General features: G+C 39.7%; 2 protein-coding genes across 2 annotated transcripts in view; one reads left to right on the forward strand and one right to left on the reverse strand.

The window, feature by feature from the left end:
- Nucleotides 1-15,206, forward strand: part of LOC130161951 (proteasome activator complex subunit 4B-like) — a 38,057-nt gene extending 22,851 nt beyond the window's left edge. Inside the window, exons 29-47 of the mRNA XM_056365355.1 lie at nucleotides 941-1,150; nucleotides 1,251-1,387; nucleotides 1,601-1,654; nucleotides 2,070-2,199; nucleotides 3,446-3,527; nucleotides 3,846-3,999; nucleotides 4,448-4,514; nucleotides 4,602-4,727; nucleotides 5,002-5,154; nucleotides 5,271-5,375; nucleotides 6,204-6,295; nucleotides 6,510-6,641; nucleotides 6,928-7,130; nucleotides 8,611-8,696; nucleotides 8,944-9,072; nucleotides 10,784-10,939; nucleotides 11,798-11,936; nucleotides 12,123-12,256; nucleotides 14,274-15,206. Of these exons, the coding sequence (XP_056221330.1) occupies nucleotides 941-1,150; nucleotides 1,251-1,387; nucleotides 1,601-1,654; nucleotides 2,070-2,199; nucleotides 3,446-3,527; nucleotides 3,846-3,999; nucleotides 4,448-4,514; nucleotides 4,602-4,727; nucleotides 5,002-5,154; nucleotides 5,271-5,375; nucleotides 6,204-6,295; nucleotides 6,510-6,641; nucleotides 6,928-7,130; nucleotides 8,611-8,696; nucleotides 8,944-9,072; nucleotides 10,784-10,939; nucleotides 11,798-11,936; nucleotides 12,123-12,256; nucleotides 14,274-14,408 (2,424 nt within the window). The 3' untranslated portion in view covers nucleotides 14,409-15,206. The remainder of the gene's footprint in view (nucleotides 1-940; nucleotides 1,151-1,250; nucleotides 1,388-1,600; nucleotides 1,655-2,069; nucleotides 2,200-3,445; nucleotides 3,528-3,845; nucleotides 4,000-4,447; nucleotides 4,515-4,601; nucleotides 4,728-5,001; nucleotides 5,155-5,270; nucleotides 5,376-6,203; nucleotides 6,296-6,509; nucleotides 6,642-6,927; nucleotides 7,131-8,610; nucleotides 8,697-8,943; nucleotides 9,073-10,783; nucleotides 10,940-11,797; nucleotides 11,937-12,122; nucleotides 12,257-14,273) is intronic.
- A 306-nt stretch (nucleotides 15,207-15,512) lies between these two features.
- Nucleotides 15,513-19,566, reverse strand: chac2 (ChaC, cation transport regulator homolog 2 (E. coli)). Its single transcript, XM_056366972.1, has 3 exons — nucleotides 19,226-19,566; nucleotides 18,583-18,618; nucleotides 15,513-17,217 (listed from the first exon to the last, which is right to left on the reverse strand). The coding sequence occupies exons 1-3, from the start codon at nucleotides 19,358-19,360 to the stop codon at nucleotides 16,822-16,824; spliced, it is 567 nt and encodes a 188-aa protein (XP_056222947.1). The 5' UTR covers nucleotides 19,361-19,566; the 3' UTR covers nucleotides 15,513-16,821.
- Nucleotides 19,567-22,451: the final 2,885 nt, after the last annotated feature.

Here is a 22,451-nt window from a genome sequence, read left to right on the forward strand (position 1 = left end):
TGAAAGTTGAAGTCAGTCCAAAACTGTGTGCCCTTTTCTCACTTTACATTCCTGTTGGTAGCCTGAGGTCTGCAGACCAGTGACTTTCCCTAGGGCTAGACTAGACACAGACGGTTGATAGGGTCAAGGAACTTATATTTACTTATATTTAATCCCTTGAAATCCTTGAAGGTGCTACTAGCCAGGAGCAAAGTCCATAGAATTCACACATTACGGAAGCACCAACAAAACACGTTTGCAGGAGGAAAAATCTGTGAGTGCTCTCCTGATGTGTGAATGTGTGAATCCTGTGGTTCTTGTCTCACACAATATGACGCCAATACTTCATTCTAATGGTGGCTGTTTGGTTGCTTACATAACTGTCCAAGCCACACACACACACGAGATGTATGATTTACTGTTTACATTTACAAGAGATGTGGTTTCAAACAGGATGACTCGCCAGAGATTTTGTCAAACTTGCCTAAATCCAAAAGAGCAGGACAAATTTGACAGACAGTCGTCATGGGGAGGATTTGTCAAGTGATGTATTTTTACTTTAGTATAAGGTTAATGGTGAACGTTCATGTAACTTCCATTTATCTGTAACGATCTGCAACTGGATTAATATGATGCCAGTGCAGCTACGGAGAACAGTGAGGTTTATGCCTGGTTTCTAGGTTTCTATTATTCACATCCTGCTGTGGCATTTTAATGGTGCTGTTCAAGTGAAATATTTCAATGATGACAGCCTGAACACAAATACCAAACACATTAATGCGATGCAGTCGTGACATTTCCTGACTTTATGAATTGCAAGGATCGCCTGAATGCAGGTTGTTTGTCATTTCCTCTAAATTCAGACAATAGCCCAGATTTCAGTGCTCACACCACCATCATCGTCTTCTGATTTCATTACAATAACATGGTCTTTCATATGTCTGTGTCTGTGTGTGCTCAGGGTGCTCTGTACTGCCTGCTGGGCGTACAAAGTGGTGTTTGTCTGGCCAGTGCGAGGGACTGGGACTGTGTCGGAGAGGTGTGGCCCGCTCTGGTCCGCTGTGGCCTGTCGCCCTCGATGACGCTGGAGAAGCCGTCCATCGGCAGACTGCTCGACGAAGTCACTGACAGGATCCATCGCCAGCACGACACCATCGGGATCTATTTTACAGTGAGTAACGTGTCCATTAACAAGTCAATACACTGCCCTCATCTGATCCTTTTTTTTTTTTAATTGCATACTGCTCCCCTTTGTCCACTTCCACGTGTAGGTATCTGAGAGTTGTGTAGAGACAGCCTATCAAATTGCACAGTCTGAAAATCCCACGCCTTGCTCAGAGGCGCCGACCACAGAGGAGCTGAAAGAAGGGCTACAGCGTCAGCGAATCAAAAATGTGGTTGCTGCAAGGTAGGGATATAAAGTGGATTATTAATATCTGTTATAACTCGCTCACTCATTCAGTTTCAATAACACTTTTAGCTTTTCTCAAGGTTACATAAGATCAAGAGACCATCTTTACATTTATTGATTTTTTTTTTTACTATTTTACCATTATTACTGCTTTTACACTACTAGTACATGAGCAGTACTATTGACTAATGCTTGTTTTTCTTTTTACAGGAAATATGAGAAACTGGTCAATGACCTGTTGGATTGCCTTGAAGACAGAGAACTGTGGGTTTTCTCTCCACCTCTATATGTATTATATGTATATGCACTTGTTATGCAAATGTGTATAAACATGTTGCATTTGGACGAATGACATTATTTCATACAGTTTGTATTCTGTTCTTCAAGAGGGCATTATGGACATAACCACAACCAGTAGCAGTTGCAAAAAAACTTTCTTCCTCCCAAAGCGTCTAGCCAGTGATGTCAGCCTGTATATTTTAAAATAATATGAAGTCATATTTAAATAAAAGACTTGTAGCAGAGACTCACCACAAATGTCTATTTTAAAGATACACAGATGACAAATGTATGTACCGTCATTTCTACCACAGTAAAAACACCTCTCAGCCACTTCTTGTATTATCACCAACATTATTCTGATATTCCTAATGTGCAGGTGTGTTTGTTTGTATTAAAGGCCCTGGAAGTTCGAGCACATGGCCACAGACCTGCTGTCTCTCCTGCTGAGAGATGATCACCCGCTGCCCTCGGACGCCGTCCTCTACTTCACACAGAGCCTCATACACGACTCCATCAGCATACGCAAGGTCTCTGCACTGAACAGTGTGTCCCAGTTTCATACTACATACCAATCTTTATAGTGCACTGTTTTTATAGTTAGCATACAGCATGGAATGTTAGAATACACGCACCTTTGGGTGTCAATCAAAATGTGACATTAGATTGTCACTTCCAATTAAACTCCACAAAGAGAAAGCTAAATGTCCTTCTAAAGATTTTACCATCTTTCCAACATTTTAATTTAATTTTATTGAAATTGTTTGCAGCTGTGATAAGAGCCTCCATGTCCTTTGTATGGAATGTTATATCATTCATTCAGTCTTAGTTATGTAAGCTTGTATATTTAGGTTTCCTGCCTGCAAACTCTGTTGCAGGTTTCATTCAGTTCCAGACTCGCAGACTTACTGTCAACAAGCTGTGAGGCAAAAAAAAAAACTGCACACACAGACTTTTGACAGGTTTCCTGCACAGTCAAGTTTTGTAAGTAGAGCTTTGTGAAAGAATCACATGGTCTGTAAGAAGCGAGAGAGAGAGCCAATCAGCAGCTGTGAAGCTGCAACAGGCAGCACAATTTGTGCATTTTATTGTGGGACAATAGCATCCATCAACAGCACGCTCAACAATCAAGCGTTTTTTAGCATGCATACCCACTTAATTTTTTTCTCTTTTATAGAGTGAATGCATACTCAACACCTGCATGGAATTAGTGTGTTGTGCTAATTTGGGACACAGCTGGGATTTTAAATTGTCATTCATCCAATTGCAAGTATGGAGTTGAGCAAAATGTCACCTTCTCTGGGAATGAGGTGCAAAATAAAAGCATAGCATGGATAACACAGCAGTACATTGACATCGATTTTTCAAAGGGACCTGTGTAAAAACAGCAAGTGCATGTAGCTAAAAAGCTACGAGCAGTATGAGGAGTCACAGCAGCAGTGTATTATAGTAAAAAAAGATCAGCAGCAACCAGAGAATAAAGTAAAACTCAGACTTACCAGTGCATCTTCCAGCCCACTACCAAGATTAGGACAAAGGCACAGACAGCACTTTTAGTACTTGCAGCACTTTTTGACTGGATCCAGAGCAGCCACTTTGTTTATGTGGGGCTCCAATTAAAGTGTGCTACTTGTAGGTCTGGATTTAATTGTAGTTCGGGGTCACTGTGTGGCATCACCTCTGGGATCTGTACCAACAGTTAAGAAAATGGCCAACTTCCCTCCTGATATGTGGCTTTACTCCTGTGTATATATGTCCTTTTTCTCTCTCTTGAAGGTGGCGATCTCAGCAATGGCCGGGATCCTGAGACAGTTGAAACGACCAAGGAAGAAAGTGGCGGTGAAGCCTTCAGATATTAGTCAGTATACACACACACAAACACACAATGAATTTCACAATCATATCTGCAGCTGTTACTTTTAGTTCTTGTTTAATGTGTAGGAAAAAGCAGTTATATAAGTAAAATAAATGTATACATAATACATCATGATGTACAGACTAATTTTATAGTAATTTCCCAGTGAGTAAACAATCTGACCAGAACATATATTTGCTTTCCATTAGAAAATAAATAGCTTAAAATTTGAAAACTCACACATTCACTTACTGATAAGACATTACATGCTGATCTGTGTGTGTTAAGGAGTTTTCATGTGTTTGTGTGTTGTGTTTTCAGGTGGTATAGAGGATCCGGAGGATCTGTGCATAGGGGATCGTGAGGGGAATCGCTGGCTGCAGTACGACAGCAACAACCTACCTCTCACCGAGGAACAGTGGGACTCTCAGCACTATGTGGAAAAAACACACTGGGGCTACTACTCATGGCCGGGGTAAAGAGAGTGACTGAGTGTTTAGGTGGTGGATTAAGAAAGTGGAAGGCTGATTAACTGCCTGGATGGATGGAGCTAAAGAGCTGATTGACTTAACTGTCTGCTTGATTTGATACTTGGCTTTGTGGCTAACTTTACGTCAGACTAACTGCTGGATGTGCCGCTCTGAGTGGCAGGATAACTAGCAGGATGTTGAACGGACTTCCTGTCACAGCTCGGCCTAGATAAGGCAAACTGAACGACTTACCGCCTGGCCTAGATATAAGCATTGATGTATAGGTGCAGGGGCTGTCTGCCTGTATGCGGATGGCTTGCTGACTAACTGACTTTTTAATCATTCATTTATCCTTGCTGCTCATTTGAAGACAGTATGTGTCTATCCGTACTTTTTTCTGTGTTGTTATCTATAAATCACAGCAGCCTTTTCTTTGTCTCCCGCCTGTTTTAGAGAAATGATGATCAATGCAGTTTCTGAAAAGCCAAAAGATGACCTGCCGTATGAGGAGATGAGTGAGGTGCAAGCTCACACCACACACAAAGTCTCTCACTGATGCCTCACTGTTACTATTATTACATTTGGTGTGTGTTCGTGTGTCATTCAGGGTGAAAAGATCATCTTTGAATATTTCTCGGACCCAGAGTTTATTGACCAGCTTATAGAGTTCCTCTCTCTGGAGGATCGAAAAGGAAAAGACAGCTTCAACCCCCGTCGCTTCTGTCTCTTCAAGGTACAATTTAAATTCTCATTTTAAATCGATCTGACAAACCTTTTACAAAGAAGTGACACAGCATACCACCGCTACCCAAGGCTGATTTGAACGTCGCAGAGCTGGAATTTGTGTCATCAACTGCTGTGATTCATTGTTCTCCGTCAGTCAGCTGACAGTTCACTTGTGTCAAACAAATGACTGTAATCTGTCTTTCTTTGGTTGGGGAAAAAAAAAGAAAAGATCTTAGTTTTTCCACATCGAACCAACATTCACGCTCACGCTTGATTGACAGGGGCTGTTTCGTAACTATGGTGACGTGTTCCTGCCGTTACTATGGCCTCACCTAGAACAGCTCGCGAGTGACCCCCATGAGAGCTCCCAGCGCTGTGTGTGTGAGATTACTGCAGGACTAATCAGAGGCAGCAAACTCTGGAGTTTCAGCAAGGTGCTGTAGATACACGCACACACACACACAGCGACAAGCATACACACTGCACTAGTTTTTGATAAGAAAAGTCAATATTAATAAAAACTTTCATTATTGTGTGTGTGTGTGCTCAGGTGGACAGGTTATGGCAGCTTTTGTGTCCTTTGATCAGAACGGCATTAACCAACATCACAGTGGAAACCTACACAGACTGGGGCACCTGCATCGCTACTGCCTGTGTGAGTCTCTCACATGCATACAAATACTCTGTATGCAACACAGCTCAGGGCTCATTAAAGAAACCTGGGAATTGATCTGTTTATTTTTCCATATAAAAAGTGGTGAAAATCAGATTAAGAAGATTAAAAATCTGTGAAACAAACATTTGGGTGAGAATGGGATTTTGAAAACACCATTTGCAGCACAAACACTCTTTAGTTTAACAATTTGTTGTTATTTTTAGCCAAGTAGTGGCATGGATGGCAATGTTGGTTGGTTCACCACTGTGGTCCAGACTAAAATATCCCAATAACTAAGGGAGTGCCATGAAATTATGTCCAGACAGTCATGGTCCCCAGAGGATAAATCTTAATGACTCTGGGGATCCCCTGACCTTTCCTTTAGCACCATCATGAGGGTGACATTTGTCATTTTGAGTGAAAAATCTCAAAAACTATTGAATGGATTTTTTTTTAAAAGTGAGCCATTCACTTTTCATCTAGCGCCATCATCAGGTACAACATTTTAATTTGTTCATTTCGTTAATGACCAAAATACTTGCAAAACTAATGATGTTTCTATCAGCATCAGTCGTACTTAATTAGCAAACGTTAGAATGCTAACATGCTAAAATTAAAATGGTTACAAAATAAATACTCAAAATGTACAAATAATTATGATCATAAAATACAAAAACCACCTACAGTTTTGAACCAGGAACTACTTTCTCTGTTTCCATTGGAACTAAAAGTATGGGAATCTGTGTATACAGTACAACAGTGTGTGAATACAACCTGAAGTAATAGTTCCAAAAATAAGCCTATTGTGTATTTGCTGCCATCCAATAGGAGGGCCGGGACCCCAGGAAGCTCCACTGGCTGTTGGAGCTGCTGATGGAGAGCCCCCTCAGTGGAGAGGGCGGATCATTCCGGGATGCCAGGTATGTGTGTTTGTGCGTGTGTCCGTGTGCATGAATAACTGTGCAAACAGGGTCTGTGTTTATGTCATCGACAGTATTTCAGAGGTTTCTGATTTCAGGCTGCTGACGTATGTTGAGCTGAAGTGCCGCAATAACACAGCGACCCCCCCCCCCCGTCCCCCATCCCCCGCTCCCCCCCGTCCTCATCCTCCTCCTCTCTATTTTTCTCTGTCAGTTTGCTGTATGTGCTTCAGGGAGGTCTGGCGCAGCAGCAGTGGAGAGTTTCTGAACTGCTGCACAGACTGCTGGCTTACCTGGAGCCCAAACTCACCCAGGTGTATAAGAATGTCAGGGAGCGCATTGGCAGGTACTAAATCAACTTGGTGTTATCTCTTCTGGATTATATAATCATGGTTAAATAGGTTAATCTAATTATCTTGTGTGTACTGTTTGGGCTGTTCAATTTTAAGCCTCTTTATTTGTCTGCATGTGTGTCTCAGCTGCTCCTATTGTGTATTTGTGACACTATTCCTTGTCTTTGTTTCTTTTCCATTCTGTTTCCCCTCCATCCTCCTTCTGCCTCTCCTCCCTTACCCCCTCTCCTCCACTCTTTCTCTCTCTCTCTCTCTCTATCTCTCTTTTTCTCTCTCCAGTGTCCTGACCTATATCTTCATGATAGACGTGGCCCTGCCCCACACCCAGCCCACCTTCTCCCCCCACGTGGCAGAGTTCGTCACTCGGGTCCTAGAGCGGCTCAAGCCCCTCACATCGGAGCCAGAGATCCACAACCACGTCCACGAGGAGAACACCCAGGAGACGGACGAGCGCACCCAGGCTGTCAAACTGCTCAAGACGGGTCAGAATGTGGATGCAAGCATGTAGACTGTGTGGTGGATAGACATGGTGTAGGATGAGGATAGACAGTGACTGTGGGAAAAAAGAAAAAATATATATATAAATATATATATATATATATATACAAGGACAACTTGTTCCGTTGATGAAATAGACAGACACACTGAAGCAAGATGAAACAAACTAAAATTGGCTCCTTATTGATTTCACCCCTCAGATCTCTAGGTGTAGATGAAAGGGTATTTCAAGGGTTTGTGTTCAAGCCTTTCAAAACTAAGTTAGGGAAAGGTGTCCAATTCAATATTTTGGAGGTGGTCTACAGTATTAACATTTGTACAGGTCACATAGTGCAGTCATTTTTACTAGATTTTATTATTGATTTTTTTCCCCTCTTAGTTACAGGCCAGTCTCCAGTAGGAGTTAGATAAATTGTGTTTTTCAGCATTCTTTCTTTTTTTTCAAATATTCAATTAAAGGGTCAGTTCTCCCAAATTACAAAAACTATTTTTTTTTTATATCACTTGCCTCCTGTGGTATGTTGCCATGCACGTAGTTTTTATTTTATTTGACCAGGAACGATGGGGACTAGGAGGTGGATTTTTACTGTCGGTGCTCACAGTGTGGAAAATTTTGATTTATAGCAATGTCTCTTTAAAAGTGCTGGAAGAAACCTCAAACATGGTTACCTAAAAGCCATGAAACCAAAATTATCTGCATGGCCAAATAGCACTGGAGGTATGTAAGTAAAGCCATAGTAATTACTGAGGACACACTTTAGGGAATTTGGTGGTTTTTGTAACCTGCTGGGACTCAAAAACAAAAGAAAACTAATCAAAAATACCACCAAAGTCCACTTGAACTTGACCACTTTCAGCTAAATGAAAAATAAAGTGTTCAATATTTTCCACCAGATTTTTATGTCTAGCAGTGAGGAGGAGGCTTTGAAACTGTGTTTAGACCTTCATGCAGGAAAATAAAATTTACAAAAAATGTAGCTGAAAGTGAACTGAAAAAATATGAAAACATTATTACATTGACCAAGCAGTAGGTGTGTCTCTTAAGGGCAGAGAATGATTTGAAACTAAAAATCATGTTTGAGGCAGATATTTCATTTTAGATCCAGACTTTCTTATTTAATGTTTATTCACTCCTGTTCAGGTTGTTGGATTCCTGTTTGCCAGTGATGGAATTTAGATCTCATCTCTTGTCTTAACATTTTTGCGCATTGTTGCTCTTTCTGTTATTATTACTCTCATCTCCTTGATACAGATTAATATCTGACTATGAAATTATCCAAATCATTAGATACTAAATCATGATAGATTATGTTTTATTACCAGAGCAATGCAGGAAGGTCACAGCACCAAGTCTGTTGTTTTTATTATTTGGCAGCAATCCAAAATCTCCTCTGTGTGTGCATGTGTGTGTGTGTGTGTGTGTGTGTGTGTGTGTGTGTGTGTGTGTGTGTGTCCCATTTGCAGTGTTGAAATGGTTGATGGCGAGTGCAGGGCGAACTTTTACCACTCCTGTTCAGCAGCAACTACAGCTCCTGCCTCTGCTCTTCAAGGTAACAACACACACATATGCAGTATACACACACACATGCACACACACACACACACACACACACATACACACACACACATACACACACATACACACACACACATACACACAGGTCCCAGCACAGCATTATTACCCACTCAATCTTACTTGCCCATTAAACTCAATTTCTCTCTTCATTTACTCAAAGTGCGTAGCTGTGTGTCTTCCTACCTCTCTCCATCTCTCTCACTGTTTCTCTCTCCCTGCAGATTGCCCCGGTGGAGATTGATGAGAGCTATGATGAGATGAAGCAGGATGCGCGCACGTGTCTCTCTCTCATGTCCCAGGGCCTGCTGTATCCTGAGCACATCCCTCTGGTTCTGGCAGCGCTGGAAGAGGTAATATGCACGTACACACACACACACACACACACACACACACACACACACACATACACTGGCCCACCTGCCTGCTGTCAGTGTTGCGAGCCTAATGCTGCCCAAGGTGTTGTTAGACTAAAAACAACCTGTGCTATTTTAATTTGCTTACTTTCAGATGCTTACAGTGTTTCCACTGTGAGTTTTGTATGTGAGCATCACCCCTGTGGAGAAATGTCTCTACTCAAATCTGATCATCTGGGCTTCATTTTCATATTTGATGGTAGCCGGGATGAAAAAGCGTTGCAACATTTTTTGGTCTCACCTTGACACCCAAACCTAAATGTTTTTATCTTGGGAAGAAGATATCATGTTGTGCGCAAGTTATTTAAAGGAATTGGTTGACGTTTTGGGAAATGTGCTTGCTCGCTTTCTTGCTGAGAGTTGAATGAGAATATCACATCTGAATGCTAAACATGAAGCCGCAGCCAAGAGACAGGTAGTTTATCTTAGCATGAAGACCAGAAGCACAGGGAAACAGCCAGCCTTGCTCTGAAGGTATAAAAAGGTTTGATTTCGGGTGTGCACATGTTTGGGACAGCTGACTACAGTAGCACTTTTAATGCTATAACCCCCAGTATCTCTCTGGTGACTGCTTGTTGGGCAGGCATTCAGCCAAATGATTTTTTCGTGAGAAGCCGTCAATCCACTCATTAATACACACGAGTTGCTAGATTAATATGGTGCTTTTTAGAAATCCTGTCTGCTGTGAAGTCAGTGCCATCTGTGTCAGTCCTAATTCTTTTTCTTTACATTTGATATCATGTTCTTTGCACAATATAAATATCCATCTACACATATGCATCTTCCCCGGATGATGTACTGTGACTGATCATGGATGGAGTCAGTGATGATGTCAAAATAGTTAGCTTGTCCAATTTGTATATTAAAATATGTCCCTGTCTTTAGCCTCCTAGTGGGGTGGCTATAAAGTTGGTGAATCAGTTGGTCCACCACTTTGGTCCAGACTGAAACATCTCCATAACTATTGAATGGTTGAACATGAAATTTTGTACAGACATTCATGTTCTCCAGGAGATGAAGCTTATGAGTTGGGTAATCTCCGACTTTTCCTCTAGCATCACCAGTCGGTTGATATTTTCAGCTTTTAGTGAAATATCTCAACAACAAGTGAATGGATTGCTATGAAATTTGGTGCAGATGTTCAAGATGTTATTCTAAAAAACTTTGGTGACCCCGCTGACTTTTCAGTTTGTCCAGTAATTTGTTTTTATGACCGAATACCTGCAAAAACCAAAGACAATTCCCTCATTCTCATCCATTACTGTGTTCAGTGCTAATTAGCAAATGTTAGCGTGCGATGCTAGCACACTAAGCTATGATGGTGAACAATATGAACATTATTCCCCGGATCAAAATGTTAGCTTTGTCATTGTGAGCATGTTAGCATGTTTATGTTAGCTAACATGGCTGAAGGCTGTTAGTCTTGTTATAGCTGAAAGATTTTCAGTGTATGACAGGCAAAATGATCTTATTCTCACAAGACAATAACTTGTGCGCACAACGTATGAATCTTACAACATAACTCATGTCCACAATATAGTATTTTGTTTGTGCAGGATACATAAAAACATCTTTTTTTTGGGACTTAAGGGGCTCTGTACAAACCCCAGCCCAACCTCACTCCTCATTCTCTCTCCCCTCTCTGTAGATGGCAGGCAGCAGATCATGGCATGCACGCTACTCAGTCCTGACCTACCTCCAGATCATGGTTTTCTACAACTTGTTTACCCTGCTCAGCGTGCCTGCTGAGGTGTTACGCATCCGAAAGCTGGTGATGCAGCTGTTGCTTGACGAACAGCTCGAGGTAATGTATGCACAAAAAGGCAGCACACACTGGTTTAATACAGCCATCGCTGCTCTGTAAGGTATAAGTGTCAGGGGATTATAAATGGCCACTTATTGTCCCCTAGTCTCTCTTTACTAAATCTTAATCCCTCTTTTCTATTCACAGTTATTGCTTAAAAATAACCCCATTACCTCAGTGCTCATTTGTTTTGACTGTTGATATTGGCGAACTGTTGCTATGTTCATTCATTATTAATATGTGTTTATTGAATTCAATAAAATCAACTTTACTACTTCTGTGCAGATCCCCTCTAATACGTCATCTTTTGTCCAATCCATGTCTCACTTGTGTCTGTGCTTTTAAAACCGTCTTCAATCTGTCTTTTTCCATTGATCTGGATGTACAGGTGAAAATCAATAAGCACTAGGCTTCAAGCGAGATGTCTAAATTACAAAAGCAGTTGCTGTGCTTAATATTTTGTAAACTGTGTAAGTGTACAGCTGGTGAATGTGTTGTCTTTGTATCATTGTCTGTTTCAATGCATCAGCCGTCACTCAGTGCTTATTCATAATTTAAGCAAAGTGATGCACGAAGGCAGTGATGTTCTGCAAGTGAATTTTACCTCAGCTCAACTCAGCATCTATCCCTCCCCTTCCTCCTCGTCTGCTCATCTCTGTCCCATGTACCTCGCTTTTCCCCGATCTCCTTGCACTCACCTCTTTTAATAAATTGTGTACGCGTTTCTCGCCTTAAAAACTGCCCTAAAACTGTTGGTTCTGATCTCCACAGGTCTCTTTTTTTTTTAAAATTCAGACTCTTTCTCTCTCCTTGCTGTCCCTCCCTCTTCCCCGCCTTCTCTCCTCCTTCTCCCTGTAGGTGAGGGACATGGCAGGCACCACCCTCAGTGGTTTACTGCAGTGCCAGTTCTTCCCTCTGGACTCCAGTCTGCAGACACAGCTCCAGACGCTGAGTCAGACTCGCCTCCCCAAGGCCAGAGGAGAGCTGGCCTCCACAGGTACACACACACACACACACACACACACACACACACACACATACACGCGGAGAGTTAAAATGGCCCTAATCATTTCAAGGTTCACAATTCCCTTGGAATAAGAAAGGGTAATAGGGCAAGTATTACTGTGATTGCCTCAATGTGTGATTGTGACGTGTGTGTAAATGTGTGTGTGTGTGAGTGCAGACTTAGTACGGCGCCATGCTGGAGTGCTCGGCCTCAGTGCGTGCATCCTTTCAAGCCCCTACGATGTCCCAGACTGGATGCCTCAGATACTGATGGACCTGAGCGACCATCTCAACGACCCACAGCCTATAGAGGTACAGACACACACACACACACATTAGTACACACACAGGTGCAAACACTCATATACAAACATCTAGCTCGACACAGTGTGAGCTGAAAGAATATAATTTCATTGTCCAATTGAGGAGAAAATTGTGTCTTTGGCTTTACTTCAGGCATGAAGAAGACATACAATGTAATCCGTAGTGCAGAGTTTGAATAATACATTACAGTGATGGGGAGCCAATGATGATGATAATTTAGACCTTCTCCTGTTGCAAAGTGAAAGAGATGAGAAAGAGAATACAATGGAATACAGTTTAAAAAAAATACATTTGCAAGTAGATGAATTAGCTTCTGTTGCAAAGACTCCTGGAAAAAATAGTTGAACAAATTCTTTATAGAAAGGGCTGAATAATAAAGGACACTAACTGATCTGTAGTCTAAATCAGTTTTGCTTGTCAGGCTAGAGGAACCTTGTTGCTTCCCTCCTCAAAATCGAATCTAATTGTTTTGTTTGAAGGCCATAATGTAAAATGAATGTGCCCCATGTTTAAGTCATGACTACATCCTTGATTATAGTGATCATCAGTTTAATTCCCCGTTTTTGTGTCCTTGTTGAACCACACTAACTTTTCACTCCAAACTTGTTCCACTTTAAATAATTTCTCTGCTGTATTTAAATTGTTATATCTGGCATTTTAGCATCAATAAATTATTAGTTTTTAATTAATTGAAACAAACAAGACCACGGCAAAGAAGGATCATCAGCTGCTGTAGGATTCTACACTGCATTTTATATCGTGAGTCTCCAGATCAGAAAGTGGCAGTAATTTTGTTTTACCGCTTCAAGCAGGAACCGTTTACTTTGCAATATTCAGCTTGTTTCTAGTTCCACTATTAAACTTAAGGGTAGCTCCTATTGAAAGAATAGATAGTGGTTGTTATCAAGCGCTCCTCAAAACAAATGAAGCAAGAGAAAGAACTATCAACATCCTCCTCATTGAAGGAGTTTTACTGCAGACTTTAATGGAAACGTCCTAATTCTGATAAACAAGTCACTTGTAAATGTACTTTTTCATTCCAAGAGGGATATAGGAATAATTTGTGTTGTAGTTTAATCCATTCAATTAGCTTTTACTTAAGTAATAAGAAAAATAAAGTTTTGAAAATATCTTTTCAAAACCAAAATGAATGACCCATAAAAATATTAAACAGGATCATATGTTGCTCATTTACAGTCGAGAACTAATGATCGCCCTCCGGCTGTTCCGCTCACAGGGAGAACAGATCGTATGAGTTGTGTGACGTGCTTTTGTAAATTGCATTTATACAGTATTTAAGGACTCAACTTTGATTTATGACTCAATAAAACCCTGGAATACAAACCCTGTACAGGTGAATGGCTTTTTAATTTTGATCTGTATGAGTTTTCTAACTTTGTGACAAAAGCCTGGAAAAGAAAGCAAGATGGATTATTTCATTAGTATTTACTCTGATTTCTCCAGTATTATAGAGTAAATGTTTTTGTCAGTGATTTATGAATTTTGTTGGACACAAAGAAGCCTCTAAATAACTTGTTTGTGACAAGTATTTGATTTGGTTTTACTTTTCTTTTCTTTTCTTTTTTTTCTTTTTTTTTTTTACTGTTTTGCAATTTACTGACTTGGTAAATGAAAGAATCAGGTGTGTTAAAAATGCAAAGTGTAGTTAAAGTATCAAGAGTAAAAGTGCACATTATACAAAAATATGGCCCTCTAGGAGTGTTGTATAATCATGTAGTTTGATCATTATTAGTGATGCATTAAAGTAGCACAAATCTTAACATACAAAGTAATTAGTAACTACAGTTATCAAGTAAATGTAGTGGACTAAAGTACTAGTATCTAAAATTATACTTAGGTACGGGACAGTAGAGTGTGCGCTGCATTCTGGATCTGGTTTATATCATTATGTGGTGTCTTGTGAGCCAATACGAGCTGGGCGTGGTTGTATGAAGACTGTGTCAGTAATTAATCTCTAATGGATGATTATGTTGTTTGTCCCAAGATGACGGTGAAGAAGACCCTGTCGGAGTTCAGGCGTACGCACCACGATAACTGGCAGGAGCATCGGCAGTGCTTCACTGACGATCAGCTGCTGGTGCTCACAGACCTGCTGGTGTCACCCTGTTACTACGCCTAGACAGCCAGCTGCCTTCCCAGGTCCTCTACAGACTGACTGATCAGTACCATAGGGAAATAATTATACCTTTTAACACTGTTGGGAACTCCAGTCCTCTGTGCAGCCTGTTAAAATGATATCTGATAATGTTGCAGTGGCTTAGAGCCCTGCCTCTGGAACCTCACGTGCCACTGTTGGCCTTTAGTAAACATAGCAGGAAAGCAGTCCTAGACAATCGGTTTCAAATAGCTAACCTCATTGGTGTGTTTATTTTGTCTCACCAAGCAGCTCCACAGCCCCAAAGGTGGCCACCTTACTTAGAGATTACCACCATTTAGGTGTAATTTTTGTTGTTGTAGAAAACATTCAGCCAGATACCTCTTTCTCTTTTCATATCACAATTTCTGAGCATGTCACTCTACTGTACCTACTTTAAAAGCATTTTTGAACAATACATAAAAAGTTGGGCCTGTCCAATTTTTTACTAAATACAAGAAAAACATATATAATAAAATATGTAGAATTAATATAAAAAATGACATGAATAGCACAAAATACTGCAAACGCTAATGGTATTTCTGGTATTAATGTAATCCAACACTTATCATACAATGTGATGATGCTTATAACACTATATATAATACTTAATATTCATATAATTATGTAATTGATTGTATATAATATTTATAAACATATATAGTATTATAAGTAATAAAATATATGCTATAATAACATTATGTCATGTACCTACACAACAAACTGTGTTGTATTATACAATAGCTCAGCACTGAGAATTTACTGTTGTTCCCAGTTAAATAAATTCACTGCATCATTTGTAAAGTGAGATGTATTTGATTCCAGAGAGGAAGAATGAGTGTGGCGCGCTGTATGTTTGGTTCACTTTGGTTGGGTTCACTGATCATGTAAAACAACTGCAGTTTATCTGCCGACATCCATCTCACATACAGTAACCGTTCACAGCAGATTAGGGTCTGCACAGAGCGGGAGGGCTCAAAAATACAGTAGATGAGATGCTTATTTCTGCAATGAGTGCCAAACATGTTATGTTGTACAGATGCTGCTACTGACACCGGTGTGTTTAAGAAGGACAGGATCACGCAGATAGACATGTCACCATTTTTATTCGGGATGTTGATTTTTTTTTCGATGACTTGACTTTGATGTGTTCACTGTGCTGAGATGCTGATATGTTCGCTGTGCTGACACGTTTGCTGGCAGAATGAGAAGCAGCTGATAGCTGACGCTGTAACACCAATAGGTCCATATATACTGAGACAAGGTAAGTACAGTCTGGAATAAACAAGATTCACTTGAGAACTTGACAACATGATTACAGTGGTTTGATGATACCTTCCCTGAAATTTGCATTTCGTATCAGGAAGAGAGATGGCAGGTATTTACTACAAGTGGATTATCAGGTTAATCATGTAATCAAGACCGCTAGACACTGCGGCAAAAGGCCCGGGCTGGATTCAAACCCAGGGCTCATAAGCCTTTCTACCAAGTGAGTCACCGGGGCGCCCTTTATTGGACACTTCTGTCTGTGTTCTTTTTCTCTGAGCTCTTCTCACTTGGTTGGAAGTGGACGTGGCTCAATCGGAAAGAGGTGGTGTGGCATACTTTCGTGCACCAATTAGAGTTTAGCAAGACATGAATCAAAATGTGATAACAGTTGTGGGGTTGTTTGCTCATGTTACCAGCATATCTGACCAAGCCACGCCCACACAGCCCTTATGAAGCAGATTAGCTGAGTTTGTGAGTTTTAAACTCTCATAAAGATGTTTTCTGCGCTGTTGCTTATTTTGTCCTGAATATTTAATGTTATACAGTAATAATAAATATTTGAAACCAAGCTTTCAGTGGCTTTAACTGTGACAAAACTGCTCTAGAGTAACAAAATACACCTACTGGAACTTTTACATTTCATGCCACTTGGGATAGCAGTGCACACATACTTCACATGATGTTTTTATGTTTTAAAATGCATTAAATAGACCAACTGTATCTATGAGTTCACATATATTCAGTATATACTACATATTCATTCAAGACATTCCTCTTTTGTGCTGCTGGATATTGTACAATGAGTAAACCTAGAGGTTAATTCAACGTGTTTGTGATCACTCAACATGTAGCTTGGATGCCAGTTACAGTACCTTTATGTATTTGACATTTGTCCTATTTTTATTAAGCTTATTATTTGCATTGTCATGTGTTGGCATGGGATGAAATGGTGAAATTTCTTTGCAGTGTAACAATAACGAGGATGAAAACAGACTTCGTCGACATATTCTCTGAACCCCACAAACATCCTGATTGGCTCCATGTGTATCTTAAACCCTGAGATTATTTGCCAAATCCAGCCTGGTATCTATCATTGATCAAGACTTATTATTTAATTATTTAATTGCAATCAACCTGTTTGAGTGTTTGAGTGTTTCTGCCCACTTTGTAGCCTTTCTCTCACTAAAGTTTCTAGAGAAAACAGGTGGGCGTCTGAATCCTCAGGCAGAATTGTCCTCACAGCATCAGCGAGCTGAAAGAGGTACTCTGTGTTTTGCCCACTTGGACCGGTTGAGCGGATGATCTGGTTGGCTATCTCTTCCAGAGGGGCGGGGCCGAGGTAGTCTGGATTGTCCTGAGAACCGATATAGAGCAGCGTCTGGTTGGGAGGGGGAGTGAGAGGTGGACGGGGGTGAAAGGTCACCGTGATGACCTGATAACCACCTTTTTCTCGGTAGTCGAGGTAGCTTTTCACTTCCTGCTCCCGGCCCTTCGGCAGCTTATAGGCAATGCCCCAAACGCATCCCTGAAAACAAAGATTAAAAGCAAAAGAACATTATTTAAATCATTTAAGTCATTATTTAAGCAAAAATGCCAAAAGTCCACTGGCTCCATCTTCTCAAAGGTGAATATTTACGGGTTTTCTCAGTCTTCAATGATCGTAAAAATGAACATCTTTGAGTTTTGGACTGTTAGATGGAAAAGACAAGCAAACTGGGTTTAAAGAGATAATGATGATGGTTTTTTTCACTATCAAACAAATAATTGTTTAATTGAGAAAATGATTGGAAGTGTAATCGATAATGAAAATAATTGTCAGTAGCAGCCCTACTTGTAACCAATACTTAATAATAATACTAATACTTAATTCATTTTACTCTACATATGATTAGTCCAGACTGACCATGTATTCAGTATTAACATAATGTAATCTTGAGTTACAGCAACACCACTGTTTGCACTAACATACTGTTCTGTGGATGTTATCACAGATTGGGACTCGCTTTAGAAAGATGATGAACGGTTATTTCAAGCTCACCAATAACACTTTTAAGATACTCATCAGTCACCTCTAAATTCATGTTTTGTGGACACTTACCATGTTGTCACTACATCACAGGACACACTCTGTATCTCTCTTTATCTTCCCCATCAACTACAACAAATGATCCCTCATCCAAGGTCACACTACACTGCACTGTCCTTTCTCTTGAGTCAGATGTATAAGATGCCACCTTCCTTCTTTCTTAGTTTGCTGGCCTCCACACTGCAAGTCTTCTGTTAATTGTACACACTAATACAGTAATAAATGACAAGGTGAGTGAATTATGATTCTCAGGTGGTGCTAATCTAATTATTACTGTATAAATAAAAGATGATTCTGTTTGCTTTGCCCCTTAGTATGGTCTGTCTTCCAATAACAACATAACCTTCATGGCAACTATGTCAAATTTAATTAATCGTCATCTTAGTGGATGAGGGAAGCTAGGTATTCAAATAAAAAGGTAGATATGTGTATGCATCTTATTACACATCAAATTAATAACTGATGAAAAACTACTAGCATTCTGCTGAAATGATATATTGATTTATTAGCGGAGAGGAAATTCATCTATAACACTTCTCCAGTGTGATGACTTGCTGTTTTTCTCTGTTATATATCATTCGTAAGCTGAATATTTAAGGGTTTTGAACTGTTGGTTGGACAAAACAGTACATCTGAAGACATCACCTAGGACTAAGATGGACATTTTATCACTATTTTCTGATATTTTATAGACTTAACAATTCATTAATTAATCAAGAGAATATCAGATGAATTAATAATGAAAATATTCATTTTTACAATACACTGTATGGTGCCATTAAGTTTAGGAGGGGTATGTCTAACCTCGGGATCCTCCACAAGTGTCACGACCCGGCCAGGCTGTAAAAGACAGAGGAACAGGCACTTTGAAAAAGAAGCAAAAACACATACAGTACATTACAGCAACCAAGTAGGTCATGCAACAAAACAAACTATGGGAAGTACAGGAAAGATTATGGGAATGAAATAAGATGTGTACTGTAATGTATTACCTGTAACGAATAGTTTAAATTCCCATCATAGTAGTCATAAAATAGCATCATAATGAGCTGCTAATGACTTGTAGATCTCCATAGCAACATCTTTTCCCTACAGTTACTTTACTTTTAATAGTAGTAGTAGCAGCATTGTTAGTATATATTCAGACACTGCATTTGGATGAGTACAGCTAAAGTGTGGTGTGTTTTTACAATGAATTAACAATGTAATGTCAACAGACTTCAATGTCAAATTTGTGAGTATCTTTCTGTGTTTACACAACTTAACTAAAGTTCAGGAATTCACTTATCAGGACTTATCAGTACTAGTGGAATGTTTAGAGGAGTTCTTTCATACATGTTTGCCCCTGGTTTCTGCCCTGTTTGACAACGCAACTTTGAGCTCCACATAGTCTCAATTTCAGAATAGCAAGATTGCATCACGTCCCAAAGCAATAACGTATACTCACCTTACCCGGTACTCCCCGGTGGTCGGTACTGCCCTGCCAAAAACGACGACTGAAGCCTTTTATGTAGCCAATTCTCTTTTCTTCATAGGGAAAGTCCACTTTCCATATCAGAGACCCGTAACCGAAAACCCACATGATAAAGACGTTGAGCTAACGGTACCGCGACAGCAAAGACGGTTAGAGCTAAGTGGCAACGTTAGTCTGACAGCTAGCTAGCTTACATCGAGAGTCATAACATTGTAATGACGGACAAGTCTACCTGTAACAGAGAAGGTGTTCTTTCACGGTGTTAACACAAGTTCATTACGCTACAGGACTAGATTGATAAGTCATCTGCAGTGCGTAAGCACGTTGACTTCCGCCCAACAACTTTCAGTTTAAACGGTTACTGCCGATCACATTGTAAATGTTAAAGATGTAAACTACATAGAGGGGTATTCAGTTATCAATAAAAATGAAATATCACATTTTCATAGCACATTGTATTCATTGCCATATACCGTAACGCTGTAGCCATGTCTTTTAGACCTTTCTTCTTTTATTTTGAAGGCGAAACCACAATTCCGGAAGTTTTAACTAATTTTATATTTTAAATAGGTTATCGCATTATATCCATTTCATATTTATTTTATCTTATTCAAGCAAATGGTCGAGGCAAAGCAAAACCCTATCAAACCCACATCTGTCCAATCACAGCTAATGAAACTTTTTGCTCCACCCACTCCAGGAATAAGCTTTATTTGATTGATTGATTGATTGATTATCATTGTTATTATTGCTACTGTTATTATTTTACAATTATTAATCTAAACATTGCATAAAAGCCTACAACATAGGCAACATGGACAAAAGGACTGAGAAACAACCTCAATGCACACATAAATATCAGAACAGAAAAATGTCTGAAAATTACATAGACAAACTATGAGTTAAAAAAAGAAAATAATAAAAACATTTAAAATGTAATTGATTAAATTAATTATCCCTTAAAACAAAACGTTCTGTTCTATTTAAAACATAATAAAAATGTCTCTATTTCTCCTTTAAAGACTGTGAGCAAAGGTATTGTTTTTGAGCATTTCACCTTATAAATAAAGATTTTCTCAAAACCAGACAAGCCATATTTGTTCTTTCCAGCCATTAAGAGCTTCAACCACTAAAAGCCTGATTTAAGTCTCAGAAACAATCCTACTCTTTTTTTAATCAGCTAAATTATGTATTAATTATTGTGCTGTACGTTTCTATATCTTGTTGTAGGCTACCTTTGAGATGCAGCCATTAACTGACTTTCGAAGAATGTCTAATTGTGTATTAATGTTTTTTAAAGCGTGAACTGGGAAAGTTAACACAGGGAATGAGAGCTTCCATCTTGACACCAGGGGGTGCTGGATTTTCTGTTTCCCACAGTATAGCGTTGTGTGTCCTAAACAACATGCTCTTCATGTATGCAGTGTGAGCACTGATTCAGATCCAAATAAAGTGGACAGTGACAGTCTGGCCTGTAATGTCAGCTCTATGAAAAGCAGCAATGCTCATCCCTCTGCCTCTGAGAGATCCCGGTCAGCAAACCTTTTATGTAATTTACAAGCCTCGAGTTTGGAGGGGCAGATCTGTGGTTCAAATCCACAGCTGGGCTGGCAAATGCTGCTGAGGAAACATCTGCCATAAAGCTACCATCGTTCAAGACACCCAAACTTCACCTGCTGCAGTGGAGCTGCTCATCAGCCAAAAGCAGAAGACTAAAACCAAGCACACTTGGAAATGTGTGTAAATATGAAATATACATGAAAATGGGAACTCCAATTTCACTGCTCTTGAAACCTGTGGCCACCAACACAAAACCATATTCTTCTTGATTTTTACCCTCTTATGTGTTGCCTGAATGACTGTTATAACACTTCCTGTAATTCAAGACAGGTTGTTAGGGTTGTTTCAGGCAGCAGTTTCCAATTTCTATGTTCCCTACTGTGAAAATAATGAGCTAATTATATTTACTATAACCCTCTACAGAGCTACACTGAAGTGTGGGCAAGTAAGCCAAATCTTACCCCAAATAGTTTAAACCTAATGTACACATAATTGTTATCTCATTCATATGTGGATCAACAGCACAAAAAGCTTGCACAAGCTGTCCCACTGGCTCACCTTTTGTGCAGTATTTGTCTTTGACAGGGACACATTTCTTGTTTTCTGCTGTTTCTGGCATATATTTTATTATAGAGACAACATCATAGGCATTTAGGAAAATATAAACAGTCTGCCGCTGTAGCTAGGTGAATTTGAAAAATTTGTTATCTCTTGTTTGGAAGATGGTAAACAAAGATGTTTCAGTAAATATGAAAATGACTCAAGAGGAATGAATGTGAATACAAATGAGTAGAAAAGGCATAGTTCTGCTATCTCTGTTTATATCACTAAGATAAACTTTTTTAACTTTAGTTTGTAGCTTTCAATCTTAATACAGACCATACGTAATTAAGTGACTTCAAAAATACAAGTTAATCCACTCTTTATTCCTGATGTAATCAAAAGAATTGTCGTATCAACACGATAATCATACCAAATCAAATAAGTCATTGTATTGTTTTGCTCATGTGTCGTCCTCCATCAGTGTTTTTCTCCCAATTTCTGTATATGTTCCATCAGCTTCATTTTATTCTCATAGGCCCTCTTCCTCCCTGACAAGCACATCCTTTCAGGTTCAGTTTCTTTTCCCTGTGCTCCACCTCTCTTTGTGTTCCGTCTCCAACTCCAGAGCTGTTTCTAAACCTTCTTCTTCTCCTCCTGCACAGTATTCTGTTTATTCATTAGGGAGGTGACCAAGATAGAGCTTTACTCCACCATTTTCTCCTCCAGTTTGCTAATTTGTACCAGCTTCTTTTCATTTATAAAAGTCCACATTTCACTCAACAACATCTTATGTCTTGCTTCCAGAGGCAATCCACTGATTTGACACATCAGACTTTGTTTAGGATTAGAGAAAAATTGTGTTTTCAGCGTGTAATGTTGATTATGTATAATCATGTCCTGTTTCACTGTCACAGTGGACTTTCCCTGTATTTTACCCCTAAACTTAAAGTTTCTCTTCAGACATGTTTTAAACTATGTAAAAATCCTATAATTATTATTTTGTTTAACATGATTTGACATCTTACTTTCTCTTTCAAAAATCTGGATCAGGCCTTTAGCCCCGCCCACCACCGCTGCGTGCGCGAGGTTGGCAGGT

The sequence above is a fragment of the Seriola aureovittata genome, chromosome 21 (assembly GCF_021018895.1).
Source record: "Seriola aureovittata isolate HTS-2021-v1 ecotype China chromosome 21, ASM2101889v1, whole genome shotgun sequence".
NCBI classification, from domain to species: domain Eukaryota; kingdom Metazoa; phylum Chordata; class Actinopteri; order Carangiformes; family Carangidae; genus Seriola; species Seriola aureovittata.

Coding starts and splice junctions, on each gene's coding strand:
- chac2 (XM_056366972.1), bottom strand. CDS start 19,360: ATGTGGGTTTTCGGTTACGGGTCTCTGATATGGAAAGTGGACTTTCCC. Junction 18,619..19,225: donor ACCGGGGAGTACCGGGTAAG/GTGAGTATACGT, acceptor TGTCTTTTACAG/CCTGGCCGGGTCGTGACACT. Junction 17,218..18,582: donor CACTTGTGGAGGATCCCGAG/GTTAGACATACC, acceptor CTTTGTTTTCAG/GGATGCGTTTGGGGCATTGC.